The following is a 20000-nucleotide window of genomic DNA, read 5'->3' on the forward strand; positions in this document are numbered from 1 at the left end:
TTACGTCCCACAAGAACCAGATGTCCTTATCCGAGAAGACTAGAAAGTCTAACCGTTTGCAGATGTCGTTGGAAAGGCAGCACTTTCTCCTCGGTTATTTTTAAAAAGACCTTGAGTGTTGGTCCGGTCAGGCGGCGGTTTTGTAGAAATGGAACAATTTTGTAAAATAGAAATGTTAAAAACCTTTTTGGCGGTAGCTAGGTTGTAGTCTTCCATCTGTAGGTATGGCTGTAACAATTCGACGGCTTCCTCGTTGATTGTGTCCTTGGGAAAATTCACCAGATTCTGAAGAAACCCTCCTTGGCTCATGAGCTGTGCGGAAAAATACGGCTTTTAGATACAGTGAGGAAAAAAGGCGCTGTAACTTCCTAACGCTTTGACATTATGCTCCTTTACTAAAAGATTAAACGGAAAGTTATCAGTGTTCATTTCAGGGCGTATTTTTGCGTAATAAGCGCATTTGTCTGATGACGCAAAAAGTTCTTTCGGGCGTCTCATGGAACCGGTACATTGCTAACTTTAAAGGGGGTTTTTATGGTTGCTAGGGTTGGTTACTCTAAGGTATCTGAACCGGTAAAACTTCAACATTTTCTCGTCCTCAAAAGCCATCTACAGTAAGATTAGGTCAAGTGATAGGCATATCGATTTTTCAATGTACCATCTTATTAAACGGATTGCTGCATTTGTGTCCGCCATGTCTTTTTGCAAATTCTTGGGTGAACCAGGGAGAGATTCGTGGTATGTCACACAGCAACTGATAACTTCTCTAAGGTTTGAAATAACAACCCTCGCCCTCGTTTGGTGTTTGTGAAGACAAAAACTTCAGTACGGGGTACTTTGATTTTTCGATGTCGCCTAGCAACTCCTCATGGTCACCATTTGAGATCAACCGTAATAGCGCTTTCAATTTGCCAAAGGCGTTGCCATAGTTACCTTAAGCGACTCTCCCCAACTCGGAGTCACACATTCCCTTTCCGCATCGTAAATGACCGGGGAAATAGTTCGTCTGAATAGTAACAGCACACAATCCATAATGCGCATGATCAGATGAGGTGGCTTAGCCAGCTTTCGGACCGTCGAGATGTCTGCGGCTTTAATTGTCTAATGAGTGCAAAATACGAAATAACATGCAGCTTATCAAGCATTAGAAATCACTTGGACATAGTCAAGAGTTTGTGAATCAGGCTGTAATTTTGTATCCACCTTTCTCGCATTTCTGTAAACAGAGATTCTATCAGAGATTCAACAGTTGGATTTGTATGAAAATGTCTATCAATTGAAAACACTCAACATTGTGTCGCTGTGTGTGAGTTCCCTGAACTGAAATGCGAGAGAGGTTCTTTTTTTAAAAAACAATAACGGTACTAAAAATTATGATAATAATGATAATGATAAAGATAATGATGATGATAACGAAGATGATTATGACGATGATAATAATGATGACAATGATAATACTACCAATAATGATGATGATGATGATGATGATGATGATGATGATGATGATGACGATAAAACAATATTGGACAAAATTTGTAAAAACCTGAAGAGCTGCCTCTGCCTCCTCCAGAGCTGGTTTAGCGGCTGATAGCTTCTTCTCCGCAACTGCTTTGTCAGCCTAGAAATGTTCACACACCTTGTTAGTCATGGAGAAAATTCGTGGATATTTACCGTTAAGCTAAACCTGACCTCAATTTCGTCCACTATGGCTTGGGCTTTATCCTTAACTTTCTGTACAGATGCCTTAACTTTCTCGGCAGCTTGGGCACTGACCGTCACTTCCGCCAGCACCTAAATAAAACAAAAATGTTAATTATTCTGTACACTCTCCAATCAGTTGCGTAATAACGTTCCTGGTGCATAGTGCTTGGGCGTAGCCACACCCCGAAATTTTTGGGTACTTACTTCTGCTGAAGATAGCGCGTTATAATCTAGTCACAACTGCTGAATGAGAACCCCAGGCCATTATTACTTTGCTTTGCCTTTCTCTTAGGCTCCAATACCGTAATTTTCGCACAACTTACATTCGCTCAAATTGCTTTTTCAAATGTCTTTGCGCAAACACAGAATGCGTAAGAGTCATTCCAACTTTATGCCACGGTCGGGGGAGCAAGGGGGAGCAGTGGTGAGAGCACTTTTCTCCCGGGTTCGAATCCCGGAGTCTACGCCATTTGTGGGTTGAGTTTGTTGTTGGCTCTCTCTCCATACTAAGACAGGTTTTCACCAGGTTCTCCGGTTTCCCCTTCCAATCAAAGACCAACCCTTCCAAATTCCAATTTCATTTGGATTGCATGGGCACATTTAAAAGAGTTCATAATTGGTGGGTAAAATTTACAATCAAGGCAGTTGCTCGTTATGAGCATTACCTTGTCAGCTTTCACAGACGCAACAGCGAGTTCTTTCTCTTTTACCACAAGTTCTTTTGACAGTTCAGCCACTGATGCACTGGCTTCCACCAGTTTATCCAGACCTGTATTCATTCGGTTGGCTAGCTCACCAATCTGTGACCTCTTCTCCGCGTAGATGGTTTTGTAGCCGTCAACAAACGACAGATATGACTTAGGAGTTACGTGGGTTTGACGGCGGAATCTGTAGAGAAGTATTGACGCATATATCATATGTTAGCCACTCTCTTAAGCAAGAGGGGCAGCTAGGTTAATAAGCCATTTGCACAATGACTTGTTTTATCTGCTAAGACCAGAATTCATCTTTTATTTTAGTAGTAGTAGTACTGGTGGTGGTGGTAGTAGTGGTAGTGGTAGCGGTATCGGTAGTGGTAGTGGTAGTGGTAGTAGTAGTAGTATAATGACGCCGTTATGCAAATGGCCTATAACCTTAGCTAGATTCCTGAGTGTCGGAGTCCGGAGTCGGCACAGGCAACCAGTGTCCATAAAGCGGGGTTCACGATATATGGGAGTTTGTGACTCGGGACACAGAAAAATGTCCGTTGTCCGTATCAAGCGGGTTAATTTTAGAGAAAATACAGAGCTTTTCGTCTGGACAAACGAAACAGTCCGTAATATACAAGGGTGTCCGTAGAGCGGGGTTCGACTAAACTCATTACTTTATAACACGTGGAATAATATTGACATTAAAGGAAACCTATCCTGAGGTTATACATAGTAAACTGTAAAGGAATTAATAGGGCCATTTATACGAGGAAAAATAAGACTCGTCTTACATAGGGCGCGTCTTAAATAAGACACGAACTTTCCGTATAAACGGCACATTTCGTCTAAAATAAGACGCGTCTCATTTTAGAAAGCCCTTAACACCTGTTCTTAGATAAGACGCGTCTTATCTAAGACGAGAAAAACTTGGTATTAATTACCTTCGCGTCTTACATAAGACGCGAACGCATAGTACGCATGCGTTAATTTTTGGCGCGCCACGTTGGATTGCCGTTGCTACGGGCAACATTCACATGAAAACGAGTCAACAACAGAAATAAGACGCGAACCATTTATACGAGCTGTTCTCGTCTTAGACGAGATATGCTGGTATAAATGGTCCAGTTCGCGTCTTATTTAAGACGCATCTTATGAAAGACACGTCTTATTTTTCCTCGTATAAATGGCCCTGATGTGGGTGGTAGAGAATGGAGGAGATTAATATAGATTACAAGTGACAACATCGAACCCCAGGCTCTGATTTTCCAAAGGAAAAAAGCGTGAAATAGCTGCTTTAGAATGTACATGCTTTGTATCGATGCTTGTAGAACGTTTTCTAATGATTTCCTTTCTAGTTTTCACTAAACCAATATACTTGCCTTTCAAAATACTCGACGCAAGCCTCGGCCACCCCGTCATGAAATGTGCCCATGGTGCGAACTACGCTGTTCTTGATACTTGCTGAACACGTGATATCAAACTTGGACAAAAAGTAATCTGCTACTGCGATCAATGCGTCCTTTGGCCAGCGGGTGAACCAGTCCATTGTACAACCGCTGATCAGTCCAGGGAACTTCAAAGAACGGTTTCGGAATTTCTCTCCCACCTATTGTGCCAAAAGAAATGGTAAGGTTGCTAAGATCTTGGGTGCTTTACTTGGGAGTGCGGACGCACGATACAAAATCTAGCACATAAGAGCGTATTCATCTAAAGATAGTGCTTTTAATTTGTCACGTGATAAACATAATACCCAAAAGGTTATGCACATTGAAGGGGCTGGAAACAGATGAATTCATAGATGTCCATACATACGACAAAATATCACGCGCGACCACTTAATATTCCCTATTGTACAGATCAATTTTTTCGACCGTTTTTCTATCCGATATGTGACTCTCCCCTTTAGAGTTCGGCGCCACCAGCTACGCTCCGTCACAGAAATTGCGCCGAAATCACCGTCCTTATGTGTGAACAGAAGCACCAACCTGTGTAAATTTCGAGTCGGCCCAAAGGCTATCTGGTATAGTGTGAACATAGACCTATCTCTTTTTTGCCGTTATTGTTGCCGTTGACTTCATCGCTGCTCAAGCTTCGTATTAGGCCCAGTTCAAACGTTGAATGTTTCATGTACCGAGCCTAATCCCTTCAATTAAGTACATGAGAGGGTCGACGTCTGAATCAATTGAGTTCGACATACAGTCGAACCTCTGGTAACGGCCACCTCTCTACAACGGCCACATTTTTTTGGTCCAGGCGGACAAAAAATCCATACATTGACTCTTGTTTAAAACCTCTCTTCAACGGCCACCCCTTTACTAAGGCCAATTTCTTCTGTCCCCAAGGTGGCCGTTGTAGAGAGGTGGAACTGTATCTTATTTGGGTCGACCAATGAATTACAATCGAGTGACCCACATGGGAATTTCGACTGTGGAGCGAGTTCGTTTCATGTGCCGATCCTAATACATAAATGACTACAATTTATTTCGAGTGGTAAGCATTGTAGATCATTGTACATCGTGATAGTGAATTAAGTCAAACTAATTATCTGCGACGTCTGAATCAACCGTCGAACTTATATCATTGGGTCGATCTAAAAACGTATTAGGTTCGGTACATGAAAAGTTCGACGTTGATCTGGGCCTTATGGAAACAACTCGGAGGCGGCAATGAACACAAAGACTCGCATTAATAAATACATGTATCTAAGATAATGAACGAATACTTACAGGCGAAAAACACAAAACAACGTGTAGGTTCTTCCTGGAGCGAGAGATGAAGTAGTTGTACAAATTATCGTTGGTCGGGGGTACTCTGGGAAGCTCCTTTTTCATTGGTCCAATCAAACCTTGAGTTATTTCGTCCAGTTCATCTCGGGCGAATAAGTTGGAGACCTGAAACACCAAGATAAGATACGGTAAAAATGTATTGGTTCATTAGTGTTGCTTAAAAGGAGGAGGGGCAGTACCAATCTGAAAGGTAGACAGCAATTAGTAGAATTCACTCCTGAAGAGACACTATACCAGATGTAGCTTTAAGCGTGGTAAAGTTTCACTTAAAAATTCATCACGTTTGCTAAGCACTGGTGCAAAGACGTTTATAAAGAGGTGTACTAGCCGTATGTTTAACAGGGTTGGGCGGCTTACCTCCCCTGAAGAAAGAACGTTATTAAGGTACTCAAGGAAACTTTCATCCTTGATTTCATTGTCAGTGAAGATGAATGTGATGCCATTGCCCTCGAAACCAGCCACTCGATACAAATACTTCAAGTCATCCATCAAGTTGCTCACGTTGTAAGATCTAAATCAATAGCAACGAAATACAAATAACTTTGATTTTCTTTCGTAGCTTTAGTCAGAAGGTTACAGTTGGGTGAAAGAAAAACTGAATAAGCACCACCCCCCCGCCTCCCCCACAACAGCCCCTCGTTTTCGGTTGAAATATTACAATTACTACAGTATGATGTAATTTGAGAACAAAACCGTCATACAACAAAAGCGAAAGTAAAACCGAAACATAGTGAACTGAAACTAGCTTACACTTGACAGGATATGATAAAAAAGCAACGAATACCTAAATGTGAAAAACTTTCCTGAATAAGCCCCGACTAGAAGCTCTTTAAGGTCATTCAGAGAGAGTACAAACTATAAAAGACCCTAAATACAATGTTTCCACTGTTGGGGGAACTTGACCTCAAACCCCGGAAAAATTAAGGCTAGCGCTTATAATGAAACAATTATGCCTTAAACACTGATACAAATACATAGAAAACCTGTTGCAGTTAATTTTCTATTTCAGTTAATTTTTATCTTTCCATTGTTTTTTCGGCATGGTAATGTATGCTAATGAATTTAAAACAATGGAAAAACAAAAATTAACTGATATAAAAAATTAACTGCAACAATCCTGTTCATTCACCTGTCTCCGAAGATTTCAAACGGTGTGTCTTAAGGTCCCTTAACTTATAGTCTGTGACTCATAAGTGATACATTACCTTGAGAGGGTGATTTGAAAAATCTTGTATCCGGCGATAAAAGAAGCCAATCTTGTAAGAGATTGCTTGCCTGAACCACCCACTCCAACGAGGAGAGCGTTACCGCACGGCGTGCGGATAATACGAGATATCTGAATTGATAAATAACAAACAAAATTTTGTTATGACAACGTATCGTGTTTGTTTTGTCTGATGAACCAACACACTTGCCTTGACCAGATGAACCATAGCGTCCTTGAAGAACACGAGGTCCAAGTGTGCTCCCCTGACGGTGTCATTATACATTGACATGTATTGACCCAGCTTCTCGTTCAGAAAATCCAGCGTTGGTACCTGTCACAGAGAAGAGTTTGGAAAATGCTGAATAAATACCAGAGAGTTTAAGTCAAGAAATTATAGCACAAAAAAATTGATGAATTCAACATCATCAGTCGTTCACCATCTCATAGATTTTGGGAGCTTCTAAATCTGCATCTTCGGGTTCTTCTCCTGTTGGTTCCGGAGCGTCTCTGAAACATGGAAAAAAACGATCAACGTATTCATAAGCTCGTTAATTAAGAGACAGACATCTTAGTCAATCATCCATTCGAACTCTTTTGAAGGACAATATGGTTTCTTTTATTGGCTATTACGATGTTAAATTTTTTTGTATGTCTAAATTAAATTTTCGTCCTGTGCTTCCTAGACTAGATCCCAGGCTATCCTCAACAAGAACAACAACAACAACAACCTTTATTACATCCATTTAGAGAAAAAAATGTTAAATTTTGTGATAGCTAATAGTAAGACGAGAAAAAAAAGAGGTTACATTGTAAGTACTGTTGATATTTCAGCTACTCCATATTCTCCACTCAATCTACTATTGAAACAATTTTTTAATTCGCATCTTTCAGCGAGTCCTCTGAGTCTACTTCAGCGTAACCCTCAAACCAGTTCGATATGTGGGTGAGCGGAGGAGGCTTGGAACCGAGCGACAAAATTTCCCATCAATCTTGGCCGGCGATGTCACATCATCAGAACTCGCCAAGGAAGTCCAGGGACGAGGATGAGGATGCGCATAAAATTATTTATTTTGCTTCAGTCTCGTTCCCAGGTCAGTTCGCTTTGTGATCGAGCAGAGGAGGCTTGGCACCAAACGCGAATTTTTCCATCACGCTTGAAGTGACGTCACATCATAAAACGCCAAGAAGACTGGGAACGAGGTATCCTAACTTTTATGGCTCTTCACAAGAGCATGCGCATGGAATTTTTAATTTTGGCGCGAACGTACATAAGGACAGTCACCTGAGAAAGTCCACAAAGTAGGGCTCATCCAACAGCTGGTTCACCGCGTCATCTTCCATATGATCTTGGATCACTTTGGTCGAGGTCTTTTCAAACCACTTGCGGTCGGCTTCGTTGGTAAAGCGGTCGGCTATCACTCGAGTGCACTCGTGTTTCCAAAGTGCCAATGCAAGCTTCATCGTGTCAACTTCTTCTCCGGCCACGTTCAGCATGCCTTCCCAGATGCGGGAAAGATCACGCAGATTAAAGATATAGTGAAATTTAGCAGGCGTAGGTAACATCTTAACCTACAATAAAAGGCATGTGAGTGAGACGGAATTTAGCCAGTACCAGTAGCCATTTTTCCCCCAATAGATACGCGTCAGGCTGACTTGTTAGCTTTGACAAAAAAAAAACTAAAACCTTGCTTCCTCTACACTCTGTTTTCTGTAATATAAACCCGACTTTTGATACTAAACCCAAGCAGGCATGGCACCATGTAACATCCATAGAGATTTTTTTAAAAAAATAATAAGGAAAAATAGAGAGCTGTATTCTAATAGCAGCGATTACATACCTTGGTTTTCTGCCAGAGGATCCTTGTACAGGTCACGAGCTCAGCTACAGTGCTACAAACTTCATCCGAAAAACGCGACGAACAGAAGTAGCCAGTACCAATAACACCTTGGTTGGTGTAAGACAAAAAGAAAAAGAACAAAAGGAGAGTTATTATCATACAATTTTGAAGAGAGGAACAAGAATCTCGTGGAACCCGGTTCCTGACTGGCGCTGCCGGCGCTTCTACTTCTTCTTACATACTCCTTAACGCTTTCGCATCGAAAAGAGACAATAAGAAATATAAGATAAACTTAAAACTTATAGCTAAGGTAAAAACAAAAATTTCAATAACTTTCGTAAAGGGGATTAGGTTCCAATCCTTTACAGTTCCCGGAAAGAAGCTTAAGAGATGACAGTCATGACGAGAGTTAGGTTGAATATGCGTCGAGCGGCTTCTTGTCAAACGCAGCGCCTGCTGGAAGTAATGTGGTACCGGTAAAGCGATCACCATGTTGTGTACTTGCTAAAACGTTCCATACCGATGAATTTTTCTTCTGTCTTTCAAAGGTACTAAGGACAGTAAACGCTTCGACAAGAACTGTCTCTTACAAAAGTATTTCATGGTCATCAAGAAAATACTTTTTTGAGTTTGAGTCTATCATGGCTCTCAAGCAATTCCACCTTTCTTCTACTCACTATTGCTATTAAAATAACGTGCAGCATATTTAACAGGGTAAAAAATATAGCGGTAAATAAAAAAAAAAGATATAATTGACGATGAAACATGGGAGGGTAAACAGGATAAAAATTCATCTCAGGTAGAGAGAGTGCACGGCTTAACATGTTTTTGAAACTGAGCTTTCGGCGTTCAGTTTGAAACCTTTAAGAAAATTTAACAATGGACGCCGAAAGCTGCAATGTTTTTAGAAAAGGGAACAAATCAGAAGAAACTATTAACCTAAAATTTGATTGGAGTAAATCTGGTAACTTACCGAAGATTTTATCTATAGAGGCATTTGAAGGCAAGGTACAGTTAAAGATAGAAAACTGTCGTTTCAATCGTTCAGGAATATCATTTCTTCCTCCCCCTGGATGAATCATTGCCGCGATAAACTGGATGTCGACAATGTGCGTGAACTCGCCAGGTTTCTCCAGATTGTAAAAACCTTGTTGTTCCATGACTTGACGAACAATTTCATTGGTTATCTACGTAACAATGCAAGGTACACTGCATTAGAGTTTCCAGCAGAGGAGAAGGTATGCTAGGAGGGCTGTCAACCCCCAACCTCTTCAAATATTGAGAATCGATAAGGAAGGGATGATAAATGACGTCATAACGCACAGCACATGACGAATTTGTGCAAACCAGCCATCATAACTAACCTGGTCACCCCATTCATTGATTATGGGCATGTTGATGTCATCAATGAAGCAGGTCATTTTCCGGCCAGCGGGAGGACCGTACGTTGTACCAACTCGTTTGTCCACATAGCTCTCAATGGTCCGCTAATAAGGAGATTTTACAACGTTAAAGATTTTCAATTCAATCAGAAAATGTGGGTCACATACACTGATCACCAGGCACGTGTCATTTCCTTGGACACGACCACTTCTTCGCTGAAGTTGTTTCCCAAAATAAGTACATTGAAACCCCGCCTTACGGCTACCTCGATAATACGGTCACCTCGTTATTACGGCCACTTTTTTTGGCCAATTTTTTATGACCCATTGGTAACCGTATTAACGGGTTTCACTATTATACAGTCGTTCAAGTCCCTGTTTGCTCGTCATGAACATTGCGGCATCTTACAAACACCTTACTATTACGTCCGTTTGGCGAAATATATGCGCAAGTTTGTTTTCGTGCTTCAAGTAGCCTTTGTTCAATATGACCTGGACCTCACAAGGGCCCGATTACATATGCAACTTAAGGTAAAGTAGCAACCCTTTGTTCCAGAGGACTTTCTGCAGTCTGGAAAGAATACGTCAACCGAAGTAGCGAACATAGGAGACACAAAGAGAGTACAAGCGATAATTAGAAACATGGAAAACAGTTGCAGAATATTCTCTCGTAATATTAAGTTGCTCTATTCAACCGGGCCCTGGGGTCGGTAAGAAACTTAAGCAAAGACGTTTTTGACCGACGCACGTCAACCGGAAGTGAGGCCTTCAACCAAACTACTGCCCAATGATGCAAATAGTCCACTTCCGGTTGACGTCGGTCGCTCAAAACCGCTATTGCTTGAGCTCTCTATTGACTTGCCTGAGTAGGGCTAACTTACCTGGAATAGCATTGGAGTGGTTGCCGAGGAGAAGTTCACACTCTTACTCACGTGAGCTTCGGGATTGTACTTTGCCAGGTAGCCTTTGATCATCACTGTCTTGGCTGTACCTTGTTCGCCAATAAGCAGCACCGCCTACAAACAAAGATCAGGGCTCCTGAATGTTTTCTTTTTAAAGAGGAGAACTTAAACTTTCTACCCCATTTACCTAAATTTACAGTATCCAGGTGGTTCGCAACAGTTTTTGGCCTTTAAAATGTAATGATAAATTGAAGGAACAACATTACTTGATTTTATCAGTTGTTGTTACGTACAGAAATCAAAACATGGCAACCATAGCAACAGCAAAGCCCGTTATTACTCCCTTAAATTTAGCTTAAATGTCGTGACTGAAAACCTAACACCTTCAACTGGAAAGTGCAGGGAAAAAAATCAGGAAAAAATTCTTAGTTTACATCTGGAAGTGTTAATCAACGATAGCCTCGTTTAGTTGCTCTTATCCCGAGTTCGAAAATGCTGATCATACTCGGTTTCCCTTTTGTGCATGTGCGCGTTATACAGCATACCTTATGCTGCTTGGCAATAGTCTCCATAAGGAAACTTGTTCGGACATTGTCGACATTTGGTACTAGGATAGAGGAATATTCAGGTTTGGAATCCGATGGATAGATGTACTCCTGCACTCGGTTCCTCCAATGCTCCCAGTTGCCTAGTAACATAAGCAAATCAATGGGGTTAAACTTCGCACCCTCCTTAAAAACCGCATAAGATTATTAATCGCACAGTCATTTGCCAGGGGCCCGTTTCTCGAAAGTCCCGGTAACTTTACGGGCCCGATATCAGATATTCTAATCGAAATATAAAGAATAAGAGCGCAGGTCCTGACTAGCAAACTACTCCATTTTGTTTCATTAACTGACAGTTTTATCATGTTAGATGCAAAACTATTGTAACCTGGATCTTTAATGTAAACGGAGACAGCATACCGGGTCCGTTAATTATCGGGACTTTCGAGAAACGGACCGCAGGTTCTCTTTAGAAACGATATGAAAACTACAGCAAAATTGCGTTCCGCAATTCTTTCTGGCATAGCCGGTAAGCTATTGGCCAATTTTTTCCCTGTCCTTAGGAACAATTCCATTATATTCTTTTGACGGTAAAGAAAGACAACACTTCATTATAAAAACTTGAAAAACTTAAGAAACTCAGTTACTGAATATACATGATTTAATTAAAGTTGCTTTGGCAATGTGTCATGAGCAATTAGGCTTTGGAAATTTGAGCAGACGGAACTCACTAAAATGATTTGAGACTGATTTGCTTGAGTGACCGCCAAACAATACATTTCCAGTGCGCAATTGCCCAATACCCAAAGTAACCCCTATTGAATCAGGGATATGCAGCAAATTTTTGAGGTGAGTACGCCGCGAAAAGCCGTGTAAGATCCGTAAAACCGCATTGAGCCTCTGGAAAGCAAAGTCTTAACACTTTTATAACGCCCACTTACCGCAGTCATCTACAACAAACTCAAAAATGGTGTCAAAACTGTCCTCATCTATGTCAGGTAAAGGTAGCTTGCCGTGTTTAACAAGGAATTCTTCCATCTTAGCGCGATCGTCCAGTTCAAGGAGGGCACCCACTCCCCACATGAGAGCAAACACAAACAGACGGCTCAAATGGGTGGCACTCAGAATGCCATGCTCCTCTTTACTTGGAATAAGACCTTGAAGAAGGTCAAGGCACTGGAGTTGAAGAGAGGACGGTAAAAGAATATTAGAATAGGTGGAAGATCAGAGTAGCTGAAACGTATATTACGTATTCAACGTCTATAAACTGTATCGTATATAACTGGGTAACTGTTTTCTGTTATGAACTGAAGAGAATTTGAGGCCTTAAATGAATAAAGGAAATAATTTAAAACAGTTGTTTTCCCATATAAATCATTCTAATTTTCGGCGGTCGTTGCAATCGCTCATTTGGATATATATGGCTAGCAATTTACAAGTTACATAATTTTATTATGCTCTTTCTTTTGCTGCTAAAAATATGAATCCAAAATGAATTCATTTTCCTTTTTTTCCTCGATCGAGCATTTCCAAATGCCTATTAAAGTGCACAGACCTGTGTGATGACATTACACTCCAACACTACCATCTTTGGATTCAGGTTCTGCTTGACGTAAGTGTAAACCTCATCAAACACGCACTCGAACAACTGCTCCAGTACATCGTGCTCCTGTGGCTCTCTCTTGTTCAGCCACGCCTAACAACACATCAAAAGGAATCGGTAAAGAAGACCTATTGGTAACCGCTAAAATTACAGAAACCCACATCCGGCTGAAAATTGGTCGCTTTATTTAGAAACGAATCTGAATATTTACAAAACAAGGAAAAGTTGAGTGTCATGGTACACGGGACTTACCAAGCACTGGGTTTCCAAACTTTGGGGTGCGCTATCCAATGGATAAGTCACTCTCCGGGGGATAAGTATTAGGGAAGCTAATTGCGTTATCCAGCGGGTAGAGATTTGTTCAGTGAATAGCACTATGCACCTTTTAAATAACTAGGGCCAAAAGGTTTCTGAGAACAAAGTCTAAGACCTGTACAGCGTGGGGATACAGTATCCATGCATATAGGAAGTACATTCTTGGAGACACTCATGTTCGTTCACGGACTCATGTCACGTCATGTCATGGTCACAGAATATTGGTTATCCCTTGTTACCGCTTATTTTTAATCTGGCCCCAGTTGCTAAAACGTTGGAAAGCACTATGTACAGAATGAATCATTATCAAGCGGAAAAGTGTTAAGGAAATCAATTGCACTGTCCACTGGGTAGAAAGTTATCTTGTGGATAGTGCCATCCACCTTTTGAATTGCGCTATGCTGGAGCGTTGCAGTTAAGACTACACATTTCTACAATTAATTCCTAGTTAATAGTTTGTAAAGTTCTTTTAGACTTGAAAGCACATCGTTACCTTGACTATAGGCCTCCAGTCCATGACAGATGAGCTCATGTACACCATTCCATTACGCGATACTGTGGCCGGAGAAGCGTTATCGATGTTGTGTGGTTCAAAAACAACCTTACACTGAGGAGACATGGGAATGCGATCACCGTTGGCTAGCGTGAGGGTCTTGTTGTCATCAAGTACACTGTTCAGGTTCTCAATCCATATGGCATCCACGGGTCCATCCAGAACGATCCAGATGTGCTCTCCTACAACATTGGACAGGGAAAAAATTTCAATACAGACACAAGCCCATAGGCAGAATTTAGTTTGCTAGGTGCGACGGTTACCAGGAGGGTCTGGAAGGCATGTTCCAAAAATTTTTAAAATGAATTGTTTAAGAATATTGTCTTTGTGTGCTTTGACTGATTTCCTGTACTTCTTTTTCGATTTGTATGCGACTAACGACTCAGTGCGTTTCACTCGAAAGAATAGAAGTGTAATAACCACAATTTCGAGTTCACCGTGAGCTCAAAAATTATAGCCCTGAACACGCATTTTTACAGGGTTAGCCTCCATCTGGAGTGAATATATTCACAAATTCCAATGAAAAGTAGACCTTTTCACATTTAACTTTTTCAGTTTCAAATTTCAGACATCTCCCTGCCAGTATTCGTGAACATTTTACTTGAGATCGAGGCTAAACCAGCGGTAATCTGACGGAGTATCAAGCAGTTAACTGAGTAGCAACCTTTCTTTGCCTTGAGTGTCTTTCTCCAAAGTGTAGAGAAGATACCGTCTGTCCAGTCATTTGTGGCTACGTCAAGGCGACCAAACATCTGTGGCGCAGTGATGGCTTTAGGATTCATGCGCATTTCCCGATGGGGAGCACCGCAGTCCCCCATGGCTTTCATTAAAATGTTAATACACATTGTCTTGCCGGCTCCACTGGGACCCAGGGTCATCATACCATGGCGAACACGCTGAGTCTCATACAACTGGAGGAAAGTAGATAATTGAAACATAAACTGGTAAACAAAATTTTCAATTTTAGAAAAATAAAACTGCTGTTAACAGAAACGTTAGAAATTGATACGATCATAGGTCAGAAGAGGGGCATGTTTAAGGGTAGTCTTGACCAGTTAAGAGACGCAGATACGATTTTCAAATGTCGTTTGCCTAATTTGGGTAATCATTTGTCACTTAAATCACATTGTCCCAGTCGTATTGTTTTTTACCCTCTTTTTAACATCAGGGAAAGGCGAATACTCCGAGAGTTGAAATATTTAAGTCGCACTTGCGACTTGAATATGATTCTAACTCGTCATCACTGCACAGCGATCCCATGAGATAGCTAAGCTCATGCGCATAATCAGTGCTTTTGGCGGGCGAAATCAGAGTAAAAGAAAGCACTTCTTCATTTCCTTCATAACTTAGGAGATACTATATCCTATGGGAAACGAAAGAGATGAGAAGGCAGAGAAACACGCAGACTGTAACAGGAAAGGGCGTGTACTCTAAAAGGGGTACCCCAATATCCCCCTCCTGATCGTATCTAAGCTTGATTTTGAGTTAGGCTCAAACCAAAAAAGACAACGCCTTTTTTCTTACTCTTAACATAACAGATCCGAAGGGAAGAGAAAATAAAGATAAAGCTGAGAATGACACAGTCTTAAAGGGTTGTACAAACAATTTACTAACTTGGATGAGTTTAAGAATCCAGGGAGGGTGAAAAATGAGTCCTGCTTCTTCCACGTGTTTCTGGATCATGGACTCTAGTTCAGGGTAACCCGCCTTGTCAAGAACAATTCCCGGGAATAAATCATTGATCAAGCTTAGGAAAAGAGGTTCATCTTCATCGACCTGAAAAATCGAAGACAACAATGATGTCAGCCATGAAAAATAATGCGAAATTGATATCTCGTGCCAAAAAGAAGCGCATTGGTTCTTGTAACTAAAGATTCTTTTGTTTCACTTGTTACAATTTGAAAAACAGAAAAAATGTTTGTAAACAGTCAAGTCTCCTACTTCACCTTGTGTTATGTAACTACCCGAAACTAATTAGGCAGATTTAGTAGACAACCTGACGGAAATAATAACGGCGCGGGCAAATCAAAACATCGGCTTGACCAATGATAATGCGGTAAATTGCGCGCCGGAAGTTTGTGCTAAGTCACTCTATTTGCTATTGTGGTGCTGTTTTGATCCCATTTTTAGCAGTTTCTTACCAGTTTGGAGAGGTTCATGTCTCTTAGCACTCTCATTACAGTGGTACTCTCGCTGTCTTGTGGGTTGGCTCGTTTGGCGGCTCCCAGTGTACGCAAAACTGACAGGATGTTCCTCAAACCAAAGTCATAATGAACCTAGAGAAAATCAAACTTAACTGAGTTAGAGAGAAACGGTGGGGTGTACGGCGAAGGAAGACTTCGTTGTCTACGCGGGATAAAGGTGGGCTGAACGGCGAAGGACGACTTCGTTGTCTACCTTGGTGAAGGTGGGGTATATGGCGAGGGGGCACTTCGTTGCCTACTTAGGCTGAATGTTGGATGTACAGCAAGGGACGTTTTCGTTTACCACCTGCTGGGCTTAAGGGTGGGGTGTACGACGAGAGACTAGTTTGTTGTCTACCTGGGGTAAAGGTGGGGTAAAGGTGGGGTAAAGGTTGGGGGTTTAGACATTTTACCTGTTTGCTGAGCTGTTCTTCGCAGAGCTTGTACAGTGTGAAGAACTTTTGAGCCAGAATAACGTTCTCGATAAAACCACAGCTAGCGAGTTTGACACGCATAATGATCTGTGAAAAATACGATCCAATAAACAAGTGAAGCTATTAAGCACTACACTAAAAAGGAAATGACAAATAATCTTTTGCAGGACATATCATAAAATAAAAACGTCATAAAGCATTGAAAGAAAACTAATATAGACGCCGACCATCAAAAATACGAAAGTTTTCAAGCAGCTCATACCTGTCTGTCAGGAACCATCATGGCCACTGTGCGAAACTGAACTTTGAGATTCTCCGGCAATTCCTGGCGACCCGCATATCCAGGATTCTACATCAACAGATAAGTAATACATAGAAGGAAACGTTAAGTACAAGTTCCGTATAATCCGGTTGGTTAATACACTGAAGTGGCTGTCTACTTTTTCTTCAAAACCAAGAGATACGACATATCAAATGGGCGTGGTCGGCTTGAACCAATTTCTTGGGAAAAAGGCACGAGGGCAGTTACCTACAATGTTATACTGATCCGATGCTATTATGTTGAATAGAATATTATCGGCTCCTCTCAATAGCAAGGTGCAACATATTTTGTCCAGGGAGAATGTCACAAAACGTTTTAATCATCTGAAAACTGCAAAACGGCACTAGAAATCGAAAAAGCGATACAAAGTTCTAAGCCGAACTAGAGATTAACATCTACTTATCAAACTCATTAATAATTCATAGAGAAAATACAAAAAGTTTAAAGAGTGTTTGGAAATGAGATGAAAAACTGCTCATTTTTGCATCCTTAATTTCTCCTTCTAAAATCATTTTGTTTGAGAAGTAAAATCAAGCATTCGACACAGTGTTTCATCACCAGATCGAAGAAACACCTCCACGTTCGTCAAAAAAAAAACCGCTGCGCGTCTCATTTTCAACTCTCTTCTCAGTGTTTCATCTGGTGATGAAACACTGCATCTCATGCTTGATATATTACATCTAACAATTACGACACAATAGTTTTCCATCCCTTCTCGTCTCATACTTTATCCATTATATAATGAATATCACTCACCATGGTAAGAAATATACCAAATTCCGGGTTGAGATCAACCACATCGCCATCCGTGAAAATAAACTGTTTCTTTCTGTCCTTTTTTGCTGTTAACACGATGTAGATTTGTTGGGCGGCAACTGATAACACAGGCAACTCGATACGATTGAACTCATCAAAACAGCCCCAGCTTCCAGACTGCGCCAAGCCTGTCAGACAATGGAAGAATCAGAGGGCCAAATCAACTTACTATAAACAATACAATATATAAATTTACTTGTCTAACAAAAGCGTTATTTGTACCACTTCTGGTCGTTATTGTATTGTAATTGCATTGTAATTTGTTTTTTTTTTAAGAGGCACTTTGGAGTTCTTACGATCTAATTGGAATTTGGAAGTGTTGGTTCTTGAAGAGAGGGGAAAACCGGAATACCCGGAGGAAAACCTCTCGCAGCAAAGGAGAGAACTAACAACAAACTCAACCCAGATATGGCTTCGACACCGGGACTTGAACCCGGGCCACATTGGAGAAAGGCGAATTCTTTCACCACTGTGCCAAACTTGCTCCCCAAAAATAGAACAAGCGATAAGAGAAAATGGTATGACGATGTCTTTCTTGTGAACAGAAATTTTATTGTTGTGACAGTTTTCTACCTTTGTAAATTCGACCAAGTCCCCTGAAGTCCATCTGATCAGAGCAATTAAAAACAACGACGTACTTTCCAAGAGCCTTTCCCATGTCTTTAGTTGTTTCTAGGATAGAAAGAAGAACAAATGATAAGCAGGAGAAGATACCTCCCTTACAATCCTGTGTTGAGTGGAAACACGTTTTCATTGCCTAAGAACCTCATCACCCTTACTCTTAACAGGATTGAAAATCCATTATTTCATTTCGAAAGAATGGCGCGAAACAGAGGCAATAGAGAGATTTGGAGCTACTTTCAGTTTACGGCAAACGGCAAACGTGAATTTGTACCACGTGACCAAGCTTTCCCTTAACTTGTGCTCTACTATTCATTACTTCGTTCTACCCCAAAATCAGTAGCTTCACGTTAGTTATGTCTTTAACAGCTGTTTTGGACCGTTTTTCTCAACTTGAATCTGATGTTTGCCGTTTGCCGTAAACGTCACTCTAAATCTCTATAACGCCGTTGAGGTTTCATTCAAATGTTTACACCTCAGAATTTTGTCCAAGGACTTAGAAGTTTAAACTGCTGCATTACTCTGTTAAGAAATGGGTTACTGTCCGACCTCTTTAGCCCCAAAAAACGTTTCTGCTAGAGAGACTGTGGCCACTATGCTGTGGTAAGGTTTTATAGTAAATGTCCTCTCCTGACAAAGGCAAGAGAAATCAGTGATAAGGATTTAATGGACGAAAGGAGGGAAGGGCAAGATATGGCTCCCTTTATTGTTTAAGAAGAGCTGTGCTTTGACCCACCCGTCTTTCCAGTACCAGCCGGTCCAGCGGGTGCTCCACCCATTGACATGCCCAATGCCTGAGCCAGAGTTATGTAACATCTGTCCGTGAGGGGAGTGATAACGAGTCTGTCTGTGCAGCCCAGAAATTCGTTCTGGTAACTAAAGTCCACGTCCGTGATCGAGATGATGCAGTCATCGATGTCTTCTTTAAAGTAGAAACGAGACTGCTTTAGCCATTCAAAGTCTGTAACTGAGCGGATGTGCATCTTGACCTGTGCGTCAAAAGGAAAGACAAATTTAAAAACATATTGATATCTTTCTTAATAAAATCAGAAATTCATTTGTCAGGTTATGAACTTCTTTTCTCTTTCCCTGGCTGAGGGTGATGTGGGTGAAATTACTTTGTATAGCACATTGTTGCAGGCGACAAGAGGAGCCCGCAATCCTAATCTCCAGGGCCCAGTTGTTCGAACGCCGGTTAACGCTAATCTGGGGTTAAATTTTAACCCGGGTTTCTTTTTCTTGTTATCAAAAGCACTCTCTGGGATAATTTTCTGTATTCTTTGTAGAGTATCCAATCATCAAATTGTAGGCAAAGAGAATTACACTGAATTTGCTTTTTAAGCTCTCATATTTGAGATCAAATTTCGCACCTACCCTGGGTTATCTTAACCCCGATTCGAACAACCCGGCCCAGGTTGTTATTATACATGCGTTGCAGTTGCACTTTCACATCACGCGCATTTGGACCCTCTCTTACTCGTAATCAGATCACGCGTATGTATACTATCTGTCACGTAAAACTTGCGCAACACATAGCAATGGAGCAAAATCGTTTTGACCTTAGATTGTTGTCGCCTGCACTCTGTAAACTTTGGTTATTACTAGTTTTAGATTTAAATCCCCTATCAATCTCAGAAGGCAATAACAGATGGAGACGGCAGTCTTCCTTGTTGAAATAGGCCATTTCCAAGTTCCAAAAACTCCCACTTTCAAAACAAGGCAAGAACAAAACCTTTGTTGTGAAAATGAGTTTATTTGCCTGAGAATAAAAATTCATTTTCATATCAATGGCTTCTCACTTAGCCCCACTTTGAAACAAAGGCTTGAAGAAAGTCGAAATTGGCCTATCAATAAAAAATATGCAAATTAAAAACTGGCACAACAGAATTGTATTCCGACATGCCATAATATAACCAACAGTCACAACACAACTGTTTTTTTTTTTTTTAAAGAGACTAAGAATTTTAAAACAAGACCTGAGAAGATTAAGTCAACATTCTTGCGTATATAGTTTAGATATGATGGCTAATGCAGGGGATGACAGTTAACTCTCATTTTAACTTACGAGGTCATCGAAAATATCTCTCTGATGCACGTGAATAG

General features: G+C 40.9%; 1 protein-coding gene across 1 annotated transcript in view; it reads right to left on the bottom strand.

Moving 5' to 3' along the window:
- LOC140949861 (dynein axonemal heavy chain 8-like) overlaps positions 1–20000 on the bottom strand; it is a 66769-nt gene that overhangs the window by 18758 nt on the left and 28011 nt on the right. The window contains exons 35-63 of the mRNA XM_073399005.1: positions 19963–20000; positions 18634–18886; positions 17850–17948; positions 17217–17404; positions 16401–16487; positions 16118–16225; positions 15663–15797; positions 15136–15297; positions 14186–14432; positions 13462–13703; positions 12606–12746; positions 11992–12226; positions 11051–11193; positions 10485–10619; positions 9586–9708; positions 9195–9408; positions 8222–8328; positions 7666–7952; positions 6821–6890; positions 6592–6714; positions 6382–6512; positions 5534–5687; positions 5117–5281; positions 3770–3996; positions 2367–2589; positions 1690–1791; positions 1544–1618; positions 934–1101; positions 184–312 (exon numbers count right to left, since the gene is read on the bottom strand). The exon at positions 19963–20000 is cut by the window's right edge and continues 187 nt beyond it. Coding sequence (XP_073255106.1) covers positions 184–312; positions 934–1101; positions 1544–1618; positions 1690–1791; positions 2367–2589; positions 3770–3996; positions 5117–5281; positions 5534–5687; positions 6382–6512; positions 6592–6714; positions 6821–6890; positions 7666–7952; positions 8222–8328; positions 9195–9408; positions 9586–9708; positions 10485–10619; positions 11051–11193; positions 11992–12226; positions 12606–12746; positions 13462–13703; positions 14186–14432; positions 15136–15297; positions 15663–15797; positions 16118–16225; positions 16401–16487; positions 17217–17404; positions 17850–17948; positions 18634–18886; positions 19963–20000 — 4511 coding nt within the window. The remainder of the gene's footprint in view (positions 1–183; positions 313–933; positions 1102–1543; positions 1619–1689; positions 1792–2366; positions 2590–3769; positions 3997–5116; positions 5282–5533; positions 5688–6381; positions 6513–6591; positions 6715–6820; positions 6891–7665; positions 7953–8221; positions 8329–9194; positions 9409–9585; positions 9709–10484; positions 10620–11050; positions 11194–11991; positions 12227–12605; positions 12747–13461; positions 13704–14185; positions 14433–15135; positions 15298–15662; positions 15798–16117; positions 16226–16400; positions 16488–17216; positions 17405–17849; positions 17949–18633; positions 18887–19962) is intronic.

Source organism: Porites lutea, chromosome 10 (genome assembly GCF_958299795.1).
Source record: "Porites lutea chromosome 10, jaPorLute2.1, whole genome shotgun sequence".
In the NCBI taxonomy this organism is placed as follows: Eukaryota; Metazoa; Cnidaria; class Anthozoa; order Scleractinia; family Poritidae; genus Porites; species Porites lutea.